This window comes from Ovis canadensis, chromosome 17, assembly GCF_042477335.2.
Source record: "Ovis canadensis isolate MfBH-ARS-UI-01 breed Bighorn chromosome 17, ARS-UI_OviCan_v2, whole genome shotgun sequence".
NCBI classification, from domain to species: Eukaryota; Metazoa; Chordata; class Mammalia; order Artiodactyla; family Bovidae; genus Ovis; species Ovis canadensis.
This window is the reverse complement of record NC_091261.1, coordinates 63,123,011-63,141,038: the sequence shown is the minus strand read 5'-3', so window position 1 is coordinate 63,141,038 and position 18,028 is coordinate 63,123,011. Positions and strand designations below refer to the sequence as shown.

The window sequence follows — 18,028 nt, the reverse complement described above, 5'->3', positions numbered from 1 at the left end:
AACAAGCCCATCAGATTCAACCTTTGGACTTTCATTGGAACAAAACTATAACTTACACTGGAAAAATAGTAATACTTAAGGCTGAAAGATATTTAGCCAATTTCCTGACAATGTTTAGTCTTCAACTGGATTCCTGTATTCTTTGCAATAATTCCCCTGCCTCTCAGAGTCTGTGGCTTCCTGGTGAGAAACCACTGTGCTCTTTCTTTATTTAATAGGTTGTTCCTCCTTTTATTACCTGAATGCTGACAGGTTGTGATGAGTGAGTGAGGAAGTACAGCTCTGGGTTTGAATGCCAGCAATGTCAGGCAGAGTTCACCTAGAGAACAGTATTTAAATACTATCAAAGGATTTAAAGCAGAGGGGAATTTCATTCAGGGCTTTAAAAGCTAAATAGAGATGGTGAAGCCACTCAGAAATCAGCACCAAGAAGCCATCAATCACTACTGGTAGGCTAGAGACTAGATCTAGGGAAGGGGCGATGTTACAGGAGCCCAGAAGCTGAGATGCCTAGATTATGCAGAGGGAGAACCAGCTCGCTGCTAGAGACGCTGCCCAAGAAGATGGCACGGTCTCATTACTGCCTCCCATTGACTGAACTAGCTGGAAGCTCAGGAAAAAGAAAGCTTGGGAATTCAGTCATAGGAGTCAACACCCTCTTCTCTACAAAGCAGAGCAGGAAAAGCGTGAGGAATGGCACTGAAGACATTAGGTCTACTACACAGGACTGGCCACTTATCCATATTTCCTCATGTCTAAGATGCCACTGACAGCAAGATGCATCACTAAGAAAGGAAAAACACTGCCGAATTAAACTATGCCACAGTGAAATCTCATAGACAGAGGAGTCTGGCAGGCTACAGTTCATGGGGTCACAAAGAGTCTGACATGACTTAGCAACTAAAACAACAATGTGAAGACTCCATCCCATGCAATACATCTTGATATGAGAGATGTGAAAATGTAAAAATATGTATGTCTTAAGATCATTAACACGCTACTAGCTATGTATCTTAAGCATAGGTAAACGATGCATTCCCATCTTTGAGCTTCGATTCTACCCTCTATTTGGAAATTAGAGACAGTCACTACATTGTAAGGATTTTGTAATTCTAATTTGTTAAGCTCAATAAGATTAGGGACTTTGCCTCTTGTTCACTGCTTCCCCAGCATGTAGCACTTAGGGCATTCTCAGTTATCAGTCGTGTCTGATTCTTTGAGACCCCCATGGACTATAACCTGCCAATCTCCTCTGTCCATGGAATCTTCCAGACAAGTATACTGGAGCCGATTGCCATTTCCTACTCCAGGGGATCTTCCTGACCCAGGGATTGAACCCACGTCTGTTGTGTCTCCTGCATTGGCAGGTGGCTTCTTTACCACTGTGCTACCTGGGAAGCCCCTGGCACATAGTAAGAACCCAAGTTTTATGAAATGAAGTCACCTGGACTCGATCTCCAAATGAACAGGTTCTTGGCATGTTAAGTGTCAATAAACGGAAGCTTTTATTATTGGAATCAAATAGGCTTAGAAACAAGATCTTTTACTATCTTTTAGAATTGATGCTCTTCTGTGAGAGGGGGAAACCACTCATTTATATAAGAAAGATATCAGAGTAGAGGTCATAGTCTCTGGTGCAAAAGATTATGCTAGATGGCTTCATACACACAAAGCTCTGAGCAGACAATTTAAGGATGGTACTGGTGGTGGCAAATGAAGTTGTAGTCAAGGGGAAGAATGAGACAGATGTGAGTGGAGGAAACAGCAAAATAGAAAAGAACCACCTCCAACATCTACAAAGCACTTTTGGTCTCCATTTCCCTAACCCACATCTCTTCAACTGTTGTAGTGTTATTCCCATTTCCTAAATAGGACTCAGGCTGAAAATGGATACAAAGGGTTTTTCCCAAAATGAAACAACTAGATGGAAGCAAAGCCAAGACACACCGTGAGTGAAAACCTGATGAGAAATGGACTATTTCCTGCAGTATCAGTAAACAAAGGACGTCACAGTCATCATCACCACCAAACTATGAGCTGGTGAACCCTGAGGGAACTTGGGAAGGAAAAAACTACCTGCCATCTAGCAGTCATCAGACTACAGCTACTCCCTACAATGAGCACTGAGGAAACTCAGGATGGGAAAACACAGGATATTGGCCCCAGGTAGCTGACGTGTATATTAAAGGAAAGATTTCAGTAAGCCCAGACTCCTGCATCTACTCTCACACAGAAAAATCACTTAATTTCTTTACTTGACATACCTGATTTTCTTTAATTAACAATAATCTTTTGGTTTTCAGACTACCTGCTCCTTGCTGCAAAATGCCTATATATCCTGGCTTCTGTCCTCCCCAGAACAGTTCTCTCAGGGTTAACTTGAGACGCTGCCTCCTAGGCTTGAAGCCCTAAAATTCCAGCCAAGTAAAACCTAACTCGCAATCTTGAGGTTGTGAATACTTCTTTAGTCTACAGTGACGTGGGAGAGTTTAATTCCAATTTAAAACACATATAAGGATCAGTAAACACCAGGAAGCTGTGAAAATAGTTGTTAGGTTGGTGAGATTGCAGGGCAATGAGAAAAATGGAATAGCATTGATACTGTCTTTTTAAAAAGAATTCCGCCAATATAGGGTAGGGCGTTGAAATTAAACCAAACGCATTTTCCAGTTGCAATCTCCCCGCGGAGGAATGACATCCAATAGGCTGGAGGTTAGTCAGGACTGAAGGAGGCACTCCAGACCCCAGGGCCACGGCCACGTCCCCGCCTCAGCAGCAAGCAGTAAGCAGTCTTCGCTTTCCAAAGAGCGCCCCCTTTCGCGCCGCGACCGCGGACCACCCACCCTCTCCCACAAGTAACGAGCACCGCCTACTGGCTGTCAGCCTCTAGGCTGCTTGGCCCCGCCCCTGAGCGAAATACGCATGCTCTCCAATTCCTCCCCGCCCCAGCCTTCAGGCTTCTCGCGACAGCCGCCCGGCGGCCACTGAGTCTCGCGATAAAGGCTTATTATCTCGCGGGACCGCCGCTGGTAGACGCGCTCTCGGGCGGCTCTGGCTGGAGAAGAGGAATCGCATGTGTCGCTTCAGCTGGCGGTAGTGGCGGGAGCGGAGGCGGTGGAGGCTGTGCGACCGCCTGGGTAATAACCCCTCGTGCCTCTCCCGCTTCGGAGAAGCTTGTAGAGAGCGTGAGGAAGCTGAGGTGCTGTCCGGCGGAAGGGGGCCGGGCCGGGCGCCTCCACACCCCCGCCCACATGGGCCGCTCTGGTGTCCCCGGGGTTGCCCCTGTCGCTTCAGGTCGCGCCCTCACACCTGACCGCCCTTGTCGCCTTAGTCCTGTTACATTCTGCTCCTTTCTGGTTCTTTTGCCCGTATTCTTATCTCCTCAGACTCTAGTCTCCCCGCCCTCTCCCACTTCCATCCCCTCTCCCGACTCTAAAGCGTCCCTTTCTTGGCATCCAGCCGCCCCCACACCCTGCACTCTGGGCGCCTCCGGCGACCCACCCCTTCTTCACCCCCTCTTCGTAGGTTTTTCCAGCCCCTTCAGCTGCTTCGTGGCCTTTCTCTGTTGTACTTTGCATCCCTCCCGAATCACCCCCTAAACCTTTTGCCTTGCCCCCACCGAGGTCACTATCCCCATCCTTTTTTCCCATTGCTGCTGCTTCCACCGGTGCCCCCCCCCCGCCCCGCCCCTCGTTGTCATGGTCCATTTGCTATGAATCTCACTGTTGTCGCTCGCTTTCCTGGAAAATGGTGTGCCCAGAATTACTCATATTTTATGGATCCAGCTTCTTACCTTTCATTCAGCAGAGAATTGAAACAGATTTGGGGTGGGGGGATTTCTACTGGAAGACAAGGCTACACTTGAACAGTGTTTCTCTCAGGGCCTTGGCCCCGAATAGTGAAGCTGTGTTATTTTCTTTTCTGACAGGTTTTGAAATGGCTGCTGACATTTCTGAATCCGGTGGGCATGATTGCAGAGGAGACCAGAGGAGCAACACCAAGTTAGATGCAGATTACCCACTTCGAGTCCTTTACTGTGGAGGTAAGTGTTGGAAGGCAGAAAATGGCTTTTACTCACCGTATTTTTAGACGTTATGATCAGTGGCTTCACATTTGGTCCAAGTAATTTTTTCATCTTTGTCATTTGGTGAATCTTTAATTGGGAGTTGGGGAAGAGGAGGCATGGATGAACAGATTTTCCCAACCTGTGGGACTTGTGTCTTGCTACTTGGCCTGGAGAAATTTTCAGTCCAGTTGGAATAGACATGTGTAAATAGATTATTCCAGCCCAAAGTAACTTTCCAGCCCAAAGTAACTTTCCAGTCTGGCCGTTAAAGTTGGGCTTCTTGTAAGATAATTGACTCTTAGGGATGACTGGATGAGGGAGTGGGAAAATGCATCCTAGATGAAGTGAATAGCTGTGTAAGGAAAAGCTTGTCTGTGGAGAAATAAGCAGTTTTGTATGAGTATAGTGTGTAGTGTAGAAATAGTGTAATAACAAGTGGAAGATGATGAGACTGGAGTGATGGACAGTAGGACAGTTGATTAATAAAATGTGGATCAGGGGTTTTTTTTCCCTTTGAGTGTGTTTCCTCATTTTCAGTTCAGAAATATTTGTTAATTGGAAATAGCTAATTTTACTAGCATCTTGAAAAGGTTCAGAAAAATTTGAAGACATACGACAGTAAAGTAAAGGGCAAGTAAATATTATCTTTTTCAGTAAATATTTTTGGCCACTTACTACGTGCCTAACTGTTTTGTGTGCTGGAGACTGAATAATAACTAAGTTAGGAGAAGTCATTGTTCTTGTGGACCTTACCTTTTGTGAATGTAATGGAGATTTCTTCTGGAATTTAAGTACTATAAAAGGAGAAGTGATGTCACTGAGTTGAAAAATTGTATCGACTCATCATTTATTTACTATCTTTGATTAAGAAAATAAAATGAGTATAAAATATCCCAGAGAGTAGGCAGGGGAACTTTATGTAAGGTTGACTTTGGAGTCATGGACCAGGGTTTGCATCCTTACCTAGGGCTTTACCAGCCGCTTCTGCTTTATTCTAGCTCTGTGACCTTGGGCAAGTTACCTGATTTCACTAAGGGTTAGAGGTCTGTTTCTTAAGGTCTGTAAAATAAAGATGGTGATTATATCTGAAGTCAGATAATTCCTATAAAGCTGGTTCAACAATGAATACAAGAACATAATACAGTAAGTGCTCTTATTAAAAAAGTATACTGGTTTAGTTTATTCATTCTTGCTTGTCAGATGTAGTTATGAGTTACCATTCTTTGTATCCTAATTCATTGAATCTAAGTCTTCGTATGTTATAAGATGCACCATTATTTTAGGTTCCACTGAGGAAGAAAAATTTTTTAAGATTGACATGCCATAATTATGGGATGCATCCCTATAAAAGTGAAAAGAAGAAAGAATTAATGAAATACAGTATATGAAAGTCATCCTCTTCAATTGCTTATGTCACTTCTGAGTTGGCTTTGAATAACTGCACTAAGTATGCATCTAACCCAGTGATATTTCACCAGTAGTCACCAGAGGTCCCTAACCTTTTTGAGAAAGGTTTATTTTTATTTCCCTAGTTTGTGTTGATATTCCAGGCACTAGGATGGAGACAGGATTACCTTTTCCTTAAGGAGTTTAAAGTCTAGTTGTAGGAGAAGGACTTAGGGAATATTCAGTGGTAAAATAAATAGTACTGACCAGAGCTATTAGGATTTTAGGAAAAGGAGGGATCTTTGTTTGAAGGGAAGCTGGTAAAGTGAAGTGAGAAACCTTACGTAATAGGTAGAATTTGCAAGGAAAGGTGGTAAGGTGAAGTCAGTCAGTCATGTCTGACTCTTTGTGACCCTATGGACTGTAGCCTACCAGGCTCTTCCATCCATGGGATTTTCCAGGCAAGAGTACTATGGGGGCAAGGTTTAATATGCTATTTTCAGGGTAGAGGGGGAAAAAGGGAGCTAATTGGTGCAGAATGCTGGTTGAAATATAGTGAAAAACAAATGTATGTGGGATGGGGTCATTTCCAGGGAGACATTTGTCTGCAGTACTGAGACTTCAGAATCTGAAGTCAGTCTGAGTTTGAATCCTGGCTTAGCCAGGATTGGTCAAGCCAGGCCAGTGACCTTGGCCAGTTCCTCATCCAGAAAATGAATAACAGAGCCTACCTCAGCGGGCTGTTGAAAAGAATAAAATAATGCTTCCTAAGGCCCCATCTCCTAATAACACCACATTGTGAATTTTGAGGGGACACAAACATGAAGACCATAGCAGAAGGTTTCATGGATGATGGACTTTGTTCTTCATATATCATCAGCAGGTACATAAGATCAGGTTGTTAGTGATGTAAAGCTGGTGACTGCTCAGTATTTTCATTGAAGAGCTATAGTTTACAAATAGTAAATCATCTGTGGAGGAAAATTGACTCAAATAATGTGGAACTTGGAAGATTTGTCCAACTTTTTTCATCATATTAGAATTTTGCTGCACTGAATATTATTTGAAATGGTGTACAAAATTTTATGGTTTTAGAGTTTGCAGTAATGGTATTTAACCTGTAATTATATCCTGAAAGTGTGGCTGAATATTTGTTCCTACTAGTGATTGAACTTGAACTGTGAAGATTAGAGAGCTCTGGTTAAGCAGACAGAGCTTTAGTGGGAAACTCTAAACTGAAATAAAGAGATGGTGCATTTTATCGAATAGTTTCTGCCACATTACCACTTTTGTCATTGGGTGAGCTATTTAACCTATTTCAGGGCTTCATCTTTGAAAGACTGATGTGCTGGTACACAGCTGCATTGCCTGATAGGTTCTGTGATCTAATTAAGTAAACCAGCATGAGCTTCAGAAACAGACCAGGGTTCAAATCTTGTTCTAACCAGATGCAAATGAATTACTTGTTCTAAGTCTCATTTTTCTCGATCATAATAAACATATGGTAGTTCTTACCTTATCAGGCTGTGATGATGAAACATGATACAAAGTATAACAAAGTGCCTGGGATGTGCCCAGTAGATGGTAATTGCTGTTACTAGTAATGGTGTACTACCTGTCCTCTCCCTCACAAGCCTCAAGGGGCCACTGAACCAGTCCATTCCTCACCTTAAAAATTAAAATAAGCAGTTGACCCAGTAATAGAGTTATAGTTAAAATTGGGAAACTTTGAGTTTTTCTAGTCCCTTAGCCTTTGCAGGCTATCCAGTGACAAGACTGAACCAACCTCCCTTTGAAGGAAGGAAATTCAGTTTCATGATCTTGTGTAGCATAACATGAAAAGAAGAGGAAAACTGTATTGCAAAGAAATGGTAGCAGAGGTGCTGCTGAAGTCTGTAAATGTGTTAGTATGAACGGAAATTAGTGGCTGTTTTAGTGAAGTTATTAAAAGAAATAACCAGCTCCATTTAAGCTTTGTGCATGGGTAATGGTTCCCATCCTAGCTTAGTTTCCAACCCATTGAAGTGGTTGTGGTAAAACCGTAAGACATGCCAGATAGTATAGTTTGATGTTTTAGCAACTGAAGGAGACATTGTTCTTAAGATCAAAAAAACAAATCAAGATAGTATCTCTATTAACCATGTGCCATTAACCTCAAAAAAAGCACATGATGGGGGTAGTATTTGAAAAGTGGTATAGAAAAGTTACAGGGAAAAATAGAAATGAAGCATTTTGTCAAATTGAAAATAAGTCCTGTGTGTTTGTACTTATTTATTTATTTGTATTTTCAACTCTTTTCTCTCCATTTCCCCAGTCTGTTCATTACCAACAGAGGTAAGTTCTTTTCAGATTCTTTTTTTTTTTAAATTTGAGGTCATTGATTTTATAGCTAGCTTGGGAACTTCATTTTGTTATTTTTCATTTTCTGTTATTTGCTAGCAGAGTTTCAACCTTTTATAGAGGACTTTGGTTTAGAGTGATTTTATGGTCCTACAAATTGTTTTTTTTTAAGACTTTGAGTCATATGTGTGCGTCTTTTGCACTTGGCTATACATAGTTTGGATTTTTGCACAGAACTCATGTCAGCCAATAAAACGAGTAACCTTAAAGTCAAAGTTTAACATCCAAACAGAGAAGAGAAAGCATAAATTATGTGTAAGGCTTTCTGTTGATAAGCTTCTAAGTCAGGCTCTGTGGGCAGATCATAAAAATGAGACTCCTATATGCCTGAAGCAAGAAATGTTTGTGGTTATTTTTGTCTGTTTCCTCCTTTTTCTAATGGCCCTTCTGTTTGTCGGAAAGGAAATAAATTGCTACAGTGAGGAGGTGTGTTTTAATTTTTAATTTCTTATGGGACATTTCCTGTTTGAATACAGATTTTCTGTGGATGAGACATTAGGTGGGAGTAGTTGATTTTATCATTCTATAAATAGCAAGCACAGGGAATGATTTTTTAATTAAAATGATTAAAAATATACTGTTGTGACTCAGTTTGTTCTTTTCCCCCCTCCAGTACTGTGAATATATGCCTGATGTTGCTAAATGTAGACAATGGTTAGAGAAGAATTTTCCAAATGAGTTTGCAAAACTTACTGTAGGTATGAACATTTTTTTTTCTTTCATAAAAGCCTATACACTTGAAACAGATGCATGTAGGGCATTATTTTAAAGATACAAAAGTCCTCTAGTAGGAACAGAATTGTATCACTCTATATATCTATTGACTTTAAAACTGTTTTAAGTTCTTGGGTTAATTAAGATTTCTTACATAAAATCGTGGACCACTTCATGAGTCTTATCGGGATAGGATAGGTCAAAATATCAACTTTCTTATATAAAGACTAAATGATTTAGGGACATACATTTTCACTCATTTGCTTAACAAATTATTTCTTGTATGCCTGCTATATGCTACACACTCTTTTAGATGCTGAGAATAAAGCAGTAAACAAAAGACCTGGTCTTTGCTATATTATATTATAGAAGTAGAGACAAAATAAGTAAAACAAGACAAATGAAATAAATACATTAAATTATGATAAGCAGGGAGTGGAAAGATAAGAATTTAGGGGGAGGGAATTTGAAATCTTGAAAGATTTTGCTGAAAAGATGGCATTTGAACAAAGACCTAAAATAAGTGAGGGAGAGAGTCCTTTGAATATCTGGGTGAAGAATTTTCCAGGCAGATAGCACAACCAGTGCAAAGGCCCTGAGGCAAACACTTACCACATACAGCATATTTAGAAAACAGCAAGGCGGCCTTTTTTTTTTTTTTCCCTTTGGTGGGAAGGTGGTCAGGGGAAGGTAGGAGATGAAGTCAGAGAAGTAACAAAGGACTGTGTCTTAAAGAGCAAGTCTTGGCTTTTCTGAATGAGATGAGAAGCCTTTGGAGCAGTTTGAGCAGAAGAATGATGATAAGGTCTTTTGTTTCAACAGCATCTTTGGCTGCTATATTAAAATAGACTGAAGAGAGACTTCCCTGGTGGTCCAGTGGTTAAGACTGGGCTTCCAGAGCAGGGATGTAGGGGACTCAGATTCAATCCCTGGTCAAAGAACTAAGATCCCACATGCTGCATAGCATGGCTAAAAAAAAAAAAAAGACTGAAGAGAGGCATAGGCAGCAAAGCAGGGAGATCAAGTAAGTGGCTCTTGCAGTGATTGGGTCAGGAGGATGACCACCTAGTCCTGGATGGTAGCAGTGGGGTGGTGAGAAGTGGTCAGATTCTGGACATGTCTTGAAGGTAGAGCTGACAGGGTCTCCTGATGTGTTGCATGTGGGATGTGAGGAAAAGGGCCAGCTAGACTTCTGACCGAAGCAACTAGAATGGAGTTGCTGTTGCCAAAGGTAAGGAAAACTGCAGAAAAACAGATTTTCTCAGTTAACAAATTGATGGCTTTTCTTACAAGACTGGTAAAAATGAAGGCAGTAGCAGAAGAAAGGAAACCCTGGGCCAGAAACAGGGCGTATACCCAATGTTATCCTGCTATTTGCTGCTTTGATTTTCAGATAGTTTTCCATGTAGCACAGCCCCTGAGACAACATGGTCTGTCTGTGATTGGATAAGCACCCTCAAATCTGATGTAATAGTCAGTCTGCCTGGTGGGCCCTGAACATGTGACTTGCCTAGGACGTATCTTCATATTAAGGACCAGGCTTTCTGTTAACAGAATCAGTATGCTTGATGCTAAACACTCCTGTGGAGTCTTGAGGGTTTTATGCTACTTTAATGTGGCTTCTGTCACCATACACTTACCATAATGACTTCAGAATCAGGCCTGATAGGAGTTCAGGAATATAATCACTGACTTTATAAATGTTACACTCACTTATTGGTAAAATATCTTATTTGTCTGTAAAGGTATTATCCTTCAATTAAAAAATAAACTTTAAAAAATACCTTATTTGTGTATGAGGTTTCTCAGGGGTAATTTCATGTTAATATGAAGTGATGTCAGTGCTTATAAGGGTTTTGTTTTTACATCTAGAAAATTCACCCAAACAAGAAGCTGGAATTAGTGAGGGTCAAGGAACAGCAGGGGAAGAGGAAGAGAAGAAAAAGCAAAAGAGAGGTGAGGCGTGATTTGATTTACACAAAACATGCTGCTAGGATAGGGCTTCCCAGAAAGCTCAGAATCCACCTGCCAACGCAGGAAACGCGGGTTCAATCCCTGGGTCGTGAAGATCCCCTTGAGAAGGAAATAGCAACCCATCCCAGTATACTTTCCTAGGAAATCCCATGGACAGAAGAGCCTGGCGGGCTACAGTCCGTGGGATTGCAAAAAAGTTGGACACGACTTAGCAACTAAACAACAACAACCACTAGAAGAAATAAGTGAAAGCATTCCCAAACTGAATAACATCTTCCTGTTACTGCCTTCTCTGTGAATACCATACAGAGGGGTACAGGATCGTTCTCAGGATGACTGGATTTCCTATGATTTGCTCTATCAGTAAATTGGACCCAAGGAAACGTGTTTCATTTGCCATGTATATACATTAAAAAGCAGCCAGCCAGCTTGTTTATGACTTAAAAACTTTGTTACCTTATAAAAATATCTGTGTATTCTATTTAATTAGAGTGAGGACATTTATAAAAGATTTTATTCTCTCCTTATTTCTGTCAGCTCAGTTGAATTTTTCTTTTCACAACTGATGAATATACTTGTCTACCTCTCCTTCTAAAATGAATTTCTTGTGCCTTGTATCCTATCCCTGCCTGTTTCTTCCTGAATTAATTCTCCCATGACTAAAATCAGCTTATAAATATTTTCTAGGACTTCGCATTAAAAACAAAAAACATTCCCCCAAGAACTCGTGTCTCTCTTTGCCATATTCTCCTCCCCATTCCCTTCTTAGCTAGACTTCCTTGCTAAGACTAGACTCAGCTAGCCTCCTTTCAGTTCAGTCATTGAGTCTTGACTCCTATCCTCACCTGGCTTTCATGCCACTGAAACTCCTCTGACCAGGGTCACACATGGCTGGAGGGTTGCTCAGTGGTGAGAGAGCATCTGAGTGCTCCCTTCCTGAAGTGTTGTGCTTGCTCCTTCGTTCTGCTTTCTTTCCTCCTCAGGCTTCTGTGCAGACTTCTCCCTTCTGTCCCTTTAAAAAAATGGTGTTTCCCAGGACTCTGTGTACTTACCTTCTCATTCTGCATATCCTCCCTGGATGATTCTTCTGCATCCTTAACTATTGCCCCAACTCTGCACTTAGAACTCCCAAATCTAGTCCTGGGTCATGTTTCTAGACTAGAAATGCGCATAGTCCCATAGGCACATAAAACACAGCACTTCCAAAGTAAACTTACTCAAGTCCCAAATCTGCGTCTTTTGTTTTTTGATTAACGACAGCACAGTTTATCCAGTCATTTGAGCCCTAAACCTGAGAGCCATTTTGGCTTCTTTCTTTTTGCCTCTTTGAATCAGTTCTGAATTCTGTGATCTCGTCTCCTTTCTCTGTTTATTCTGTGCCTAGTGGCCATTGCTGTTGCCACTGCTTTATTTAGATTTTGATTCGTTTCTGCCTGAACTAATGTAGAAGCCTCCTCAGTGGCCTCTCTTTCATTGCTCTTCACAGACTCACCCTCTACACGGTATGATGATCTTGACAGACCATAAATCAATGATTTCACTCTTGCATAGTCACTTGTTTGCTGGGTTCTTTTATTTGCAGTATAACAGAGCTTGACGTACTAGTCCTTAAAGTGAAGTGAAGTGAAGTCGCTCAGTCGTGTCCGACTCTTAGCGACCCCATGGACTGTAGCCTACCAGGCTTCTCTGACCATGGGGTTCTCCAGGCAAGAATACTGGAGTGGGTTACCATTTCCTTCTCCAGGGAATCTTCCCGACTCAGGGATCGATCCTGGGTCCCCCACATTGGAGGCAGACACTTTAACCTCTGAGCCACAGGGAAGCTAACCAGGGAAGTCCTTAAATGACTAGTATATAATATTTACCTATCTGGCTCTCTTTCCTACATATCATAAGCTTCCTTCAGACAAGTGTATTTGCAGCCAGTTAAGCCAACCGTGCTCTTTTCCCCGTGGGGCTCAGTGTGCAGTGGTTGTGAACAGCACACCACCTCCTCTGTAGTGTATTCAGCTTGTGGCCTGTATGAGTCGCCCTAAGGAGACAGCCCTTTCCAGTGGACACTCGCATCCGCCCTAATGAGACCAAGTGCCTATGGGACCACCCCAGTTTAGGCTCCAGACAGGTATGTGAAGGGCCTTTGGAAAGCCCCAGGACACAGTGGCCAGGGTCCACATTGGTCAAGTTGCGATGTCCATCCATACCAAGCTGCAGAATAAGGAGTATGTGATTGAGGCGCTCTGCAGGGCCAAGCTCAAGTTCCCTGGGTGCCAGACCATCCACATCACTGAGAACTGGGGATTTACTAAGTTTAATGTGGATGAGTTTGAAAACATGGAGGCAGAAAAGCGGCTCGTCCCAGGTGGTTGTGGGGTCAAGTACAACCCTAACCATGGCCCCCTGGACAAGTGGCGGGCCCTGCACTCATGAGAACCTTGGTACTGTCTTTTCCTTACTACGCCAACCAATAAATCCTACTTTCCTGTTACACACACCAAAAGACAAAGTGTAGTTCTCAATTACAGCATCCTTTCTTGTCTCTCTACTCGTTTCCTTTTTTATATCCCCACTAGCCCTTTTCCCTTCAAATGGACTTATTCTGCAGGCACTTAGATGGCACTTTCTCTGGGAAACTTTTTCTGTCCTCTGGAAGTAGAGTAAGCCGTTCCTCTGCAGAGGTTATGGTAGTGCTGTTTTCATGGATCCTATTTCAGTATAGACCAGATTGCTGTAATTTAACCTGTTGTCTCCTTGCCCTGGACTGAGAGCCTCTGGAGGACAGGGGCTGCGTTTTTGTTCTCTTCGTCTTTGTGTCCTCAGCCCTTGGTGCAGTGCACAGCACATACTACTTAATATGTATTGACTGAATGAATACTCATGCCTGTGTTTATATTAATCATGAATTTTGTATTAGAAAAAGAAACTTTAGAAATTAATGTTTCATACCTTTTGAAAATCAGTATATTTAAAGATAGTACTCTCTATTTATGATAAAACAACTAATCCTGAACTGTTTCTTAATAAATAAAGGTGGAAGGGGTCAAATAAAACAGAAAAAGAAAACTGTACCACAAAAGGTTACGATAGCCAAAATTCCCAGAGCAAAGAAGAAATATGTAACAAGAGTGTGTGGCCTTGCAACTTTTGGTGAGTTCAAGCTTAAGTATGTTTAAAATTTGTGAATTTTATTCATTAATTCATTTCATTCTCTCTTTTTAATCTAGTATCATGAAAATTTTACAGTTCTGTTTTTTGCTAAGAAGGATACAAAATGAGATTTTTGATTTCTAACTATAGTCAAACTTAAAATCTTAAAAATCTTTTGCAGAGGGGAATGGTTTAACTTTCTCCATTCCAGAATTTCTGCTTGTGCACGTTTTATCTAAAATGAGGGCTGGACAGGTTTCCCTTTAAGGTCTACCAGCACTGCTCCTCTTTCCAAACAGTTGCAAAATGACCTGTCCCCTCTGGATGACGGTAGAGGGTGAGGGAAGGTGGTTAGTGGTAGAGTGTCTTCCTTTGTAAAAAGGGATAACCACAGGAACTTCATTTACTTGGAAGTGCATATGTAATGTTGGAATCCATGTGTTCCTGGATTTATTTTGGTCTTACTGTATGAATCAGGAATAGTATGGATGATCTTATTTTTACGTACTGAGGCTTTATCTGACCTTAAAAATGTTACATCGTTCAGATGACTGCCTATGGGTAGTTTATAATTACTGTTCTGAAAGGAACATGAAACCCATTAATATGATCTGTTTTATGAATTTAAAATGCAGATTAAATTTCAAAATGGAAGAATATCTTTGACATGATTCCAATTATAGTCTCACTGTTTCTTTTTTTTTAAATAACAGAAATTGATCTTAAAGAAGCACAAAGATTTTTTGCTCAGAAATTCTCCTGTGGTGCCTCAGTAACAGGGGAGGATGAAATCATCATTCAGGGAGACTTTACAGATGATATTATTGATGTCATTCAGGAAAAATGGCCAGAGGTGAGTATTTGGAACCTGTGCATCTATAGAAGTAAGTTACTAAAGCAGTTGCTTCCATGTTAGTTGCTAAGCACAGCTCATTAAATGTAATTATTTGTGTTTTATAGGTGGATGATGATAGCATTGAGGATCTTGGAGAAGTGAAGAAGTGATTTTGAAAATGTGTCTGTATTTAATGATCTGAGCTGATTGTTGATGTGGCCAAAGGGAGAGAGGCCTTTTAAAAATATATATATTTATCCTACAGTAAAACTGTAGCCTACCCTTCACCCTTGGAATTTTCACTGTTCTGTACAAGGCTGCTTGTTTTTTGGTGTTTTGGTTTTTTTTTCAATTGCCAAAGTCTAATAAACAGGAGAGACTGTCATGCTTATGCATGAGATAGAATTTAGTCAAATAAAAATTTTTGGTCATTTGGTACTGACTTTTCTCTTTCTTTTTAACTTTATTTTTGGAAAAACTAGATTTTCTGTGGAAAGCTTTTCTGTTGATTATTTTTAAATACAATTTAATCAAAAATGATTTTTTTAATTTGAGTGATATTTTAAAGATTTGAATTTGGCTTTATCACCAGTAATAACTGTCTCCTTGCTTATTTGGTGTGGTAGTTTTGAGATGCTTAAATATCTCATGGATGTATGGTTGAATTTGCTTCATGGTCACCAACCAAGTTCACTTTGTGGGCATATTAACATATTGTTGGTAACAGCTGTTTGAGCTGTTGTGGAGATTATTTAGTAAAGTATATTAAAAGCCTTAAAACCATCTGCACTGTTTGACCCACTTCTTTGGCATTATCCTAAAGATATAATGGCTGCTTAAAACTATGGATGAGGGTGTTCATCACAGTGCTACTCATAATATTTTAAAAATTGCAAATGATTATAAATGCAACAGTTGGGAAATGGTTAAAGAAATGATGGTGTGTCATGTGGTAGGATATTTGTTTATATTTTAAAATACTGTCTAAGAATACTTGGAAAGGTGTTTGATAATGCTAAGTAGGAGGTCAGACACCCAAATCCATTTTATACATTATTTTCGTCGTCTTGAGTGGACAACCATTCAGAGAGCCTGAGTTCTTGTTCTGGCTGTAAATTTATGTGAGTGAAATTCTTCTAGTCACTTGAAAATAATATACAGCATTGCTCAGTATAGTCTGGGAAGCAGCAATTGAAATGTGTTTTTCTCAGAAGCAGTGACAGTGAATCTTAATGAATATATTAAATGAATTTAAACTGTTTTTATAAAGGTCCTAAGTCTGGTGCTACAAATTGGAAAGAAGACTCAGTGGTATTTTAAGTTGCTGTCGACACTTTTAAGAAAGTTAGAACCCATTGTCTGTTGCCATGCAGAATACCATCTTGAATGAATGAGTGGATTTTTGAGTATTGAAACATTAGGAAGAATGTATAAATAAAGATGTAAATTAAGAAAATGAAATTCTGCATTAACTGTGAGTTTAGTTAAATAAAATTATCTAATGAAGCAAATTTATCCATTAAGACCACTTGATATGTGTTATGTATGTATTCTGTTGGTGCTGGAAGATGTCTATGTGCTTGTATCAACACACGTGACTTCATGTAAAGATTCTTAATGTTCACAGTTCTTGGCAAATGCAGTTTCAGTCCATTTATAGCTACAGTGGATGTTACTGCAGGAAAATGCAGGATTAAAACTGTCCTTGTGTATATGTGTGAATCTTTTTCTTTGACTTGAAATTTAAAATGCAACTGTTTAATCTCTGATTAAAACCTATTGTTCAAGGGGAATTCAGTGGCCATCCGGTGGTTAGGACTCAGCATTTTCACAGCTGTGGCTTGGGTTCAATCCCTTGTCAGGGAACTAAGATCCCACAAGCCTCATGGCATGGCCACACACACACACTATATATATATATATGGTTCAAGGACTGAGTTGAATTCATACATTTTATGTATACTTTTATTATGTAAATACTTTCACAATCTAGTATTTTTAGCAAAAAGAATAAACAGCCTTATATGTGTAAGAGATTTACAATGATTAAGCTGGCAACTTCAAACACAAATATAGTTTTGGTATGTAGTGTCTTATTTTTAAAAAAATGCTGGCAATATATGGTTTTAAATTCCTTTTTAGTTGTTAAATAGTTGTTAAATAACATTAAGTCAGCTGTCACTTAGGTATAATCCATGATAGATTTCTCATTCTTAAAAATTTTTTCAAAACAATTTATACCTTTTAGATTCTGTTATTTACTAAATGCCTTTACTTAGAAAATATGGTAGAGAAACTGGAATGAGTCTGTAGAGTTCATCAATTTGAATTAGTGTATAACTAGATGCTGTTTAATTATATTTTCTCTTTAAAGATTTTTTACCTTAAAATACTAAGATTTTTGATTTGCAACTAGTCATAATAACTCTCTTACCCACATTCAGTTGGTACTTAGCAACCATAACTCATAAAAATGAGCCTCATTTCTTACTGCTTCGTATACTTATACCTTTAAAGTGAATATTAGGCATGTGATTGCCTGGTAAAGAATGACATTTTAGGGCTTCCTAAAACTCCCAAATTTTACAAAAGTGAAATTTGAGAAGCATGTAAGTTAAAATTTTCCTCACTTGGAAAATTGACATTCAACCACACTCCTTTTCATCTTTCTCATTCCACCACCACAACTTACTGCATAGTCATCTATCGATAGGTCATTTAACAATTAGTCAGCATTTGCTTTATTGATTTTTAAACTCTAAGGCATTGTCTTGTTGGTTCTCCTGAACATGAGCCAATCCTAAGGAGACAAGTGTCATCCAAATCAGTAAAGTTTCAAGGTAAGATTTTTTTTCTTTTTAAAAATGTTGGCAGTGCTGAAACTTCATTGCTGCAAGAGCTTTTCTGTAGTTGAGCGTGCAGGCTACTTTCTAGTTTTGGTTTGCAGGCTTCTCATTGCGGTGGCTTCCCTTGCTGTGGAGCATGGTCTTCAGTGGTGGTGGCTCCCCAGCTCTGTAGCACAGGGTCGGTAGTTGTGCACAGGCTTAGTTGCTCTGCAGCATGTGGGGTCTTCCCTGAATAGGGATTGAACTGGTGTCTCCTACGTTGGCAAGTGGATTCTTTACCATTGAGCCACCAGGGAAGCTCCAAGGTAAGAAATTTAAAATTTGTTTTTTCCATGTTCAGGTTATCTTTTATGAACACGAGGACGTGTTTTGCAAATTCACAGTCAACCAAAAGTAAAGTTGAAATACTAGTACAAATTTGTCTTGCCAGCACTGCGATCTTATGGGTTAGGCAGTAGGGGTGGGTGACCAGAGGTTAAATATAATAAGCATTACTTTTTTATAGTCCAGTTCCTATATAATGAGTAAAAAGGGGGAAGGGGTGATTATGGACAGGAGAAGAAAATCTTAATCTCAACTCAAAACATGGTAAATATTGTCAGGATAAAGTGCCAAGGGTCTCCCCTCATGGTGCACAACCATCCCCTTCCCAGGGGGCAGGAC

General features: G+C 40.1%; 1 protein-coding gene and 1 non-coding gene across 3 annotated transcripts; both read left to right on the top strand.

The window, feature by feature from the left end:
- The first annotated feature begins 2,936 nt into the window (after positions 1-2,936).
- On the top strand, positions 2,937-16,231 carry DENR (density regulated re-initiation and release factor). Of its 2 annotated transcripts, none has more exons than XM_069557751.1 (8): positions 2,937-3,137; positions 3,929-4,042; positions 7,767-7,786; positions 8,466-8,550; positions 10,439-10,522; positions 13,568-13,684; positions 14,398-14,537; positions 14,645-16,231. In XM_069557751.1, exons 2-8 carry the CDS (start codon positions 3,937-3,939, stop codon positions 14,687-14,689), a joined length of 597 nt encoding a protein of 198 aa, XP_069413852.1. In that variant the 5' UTR covers positions 2,937-3,137; positions 3,929-3,936; the 3' UTR covers positions 14,690-16,231. The 2 variants fall into 2 exon arrangements, with proteins under 2 accessions (XP_069413852.1, XP_069413853.1); XM_069557752.1 differs by having other exon boundaries at positions 3,017-3,199.
- LOC138423028 (small nucleolar RNA SNORA70) lies at positions 12,457-12,586 on the top strand. Its single transcript, XR_011250130.1, has one exon. It is a non-coding gene; the product is annotated as a small nucleolar RNA SNORA70 (small nucleolar RNA).
- Positions 16,232-18,028: the final 1,797 nt, after the last annotated feature.

Coding starts and splice junctions, on each gene's coding strand:
- DENR (XM_069557751.1), top strand. CDS start 3,937: ATGGCTGCTGACATTTCTGAATCCGGTGGGCATGATTGCAGAGGAGAC. Junction 4,043..7,766: donor TCGAGTCCTTTACTGTGGAG/GTAAGTGTTGGA, acceptor CCATTTCCCCAG/TCTGTTCATTACCAACAGAG. Junction 13,685..14,397: donor GTGTGGCCTTGCAACTTTTG/GTGAGTTCAAGC, acceptor TTTAAATAACAG/AAATTGATCTTAAAGAAGCA.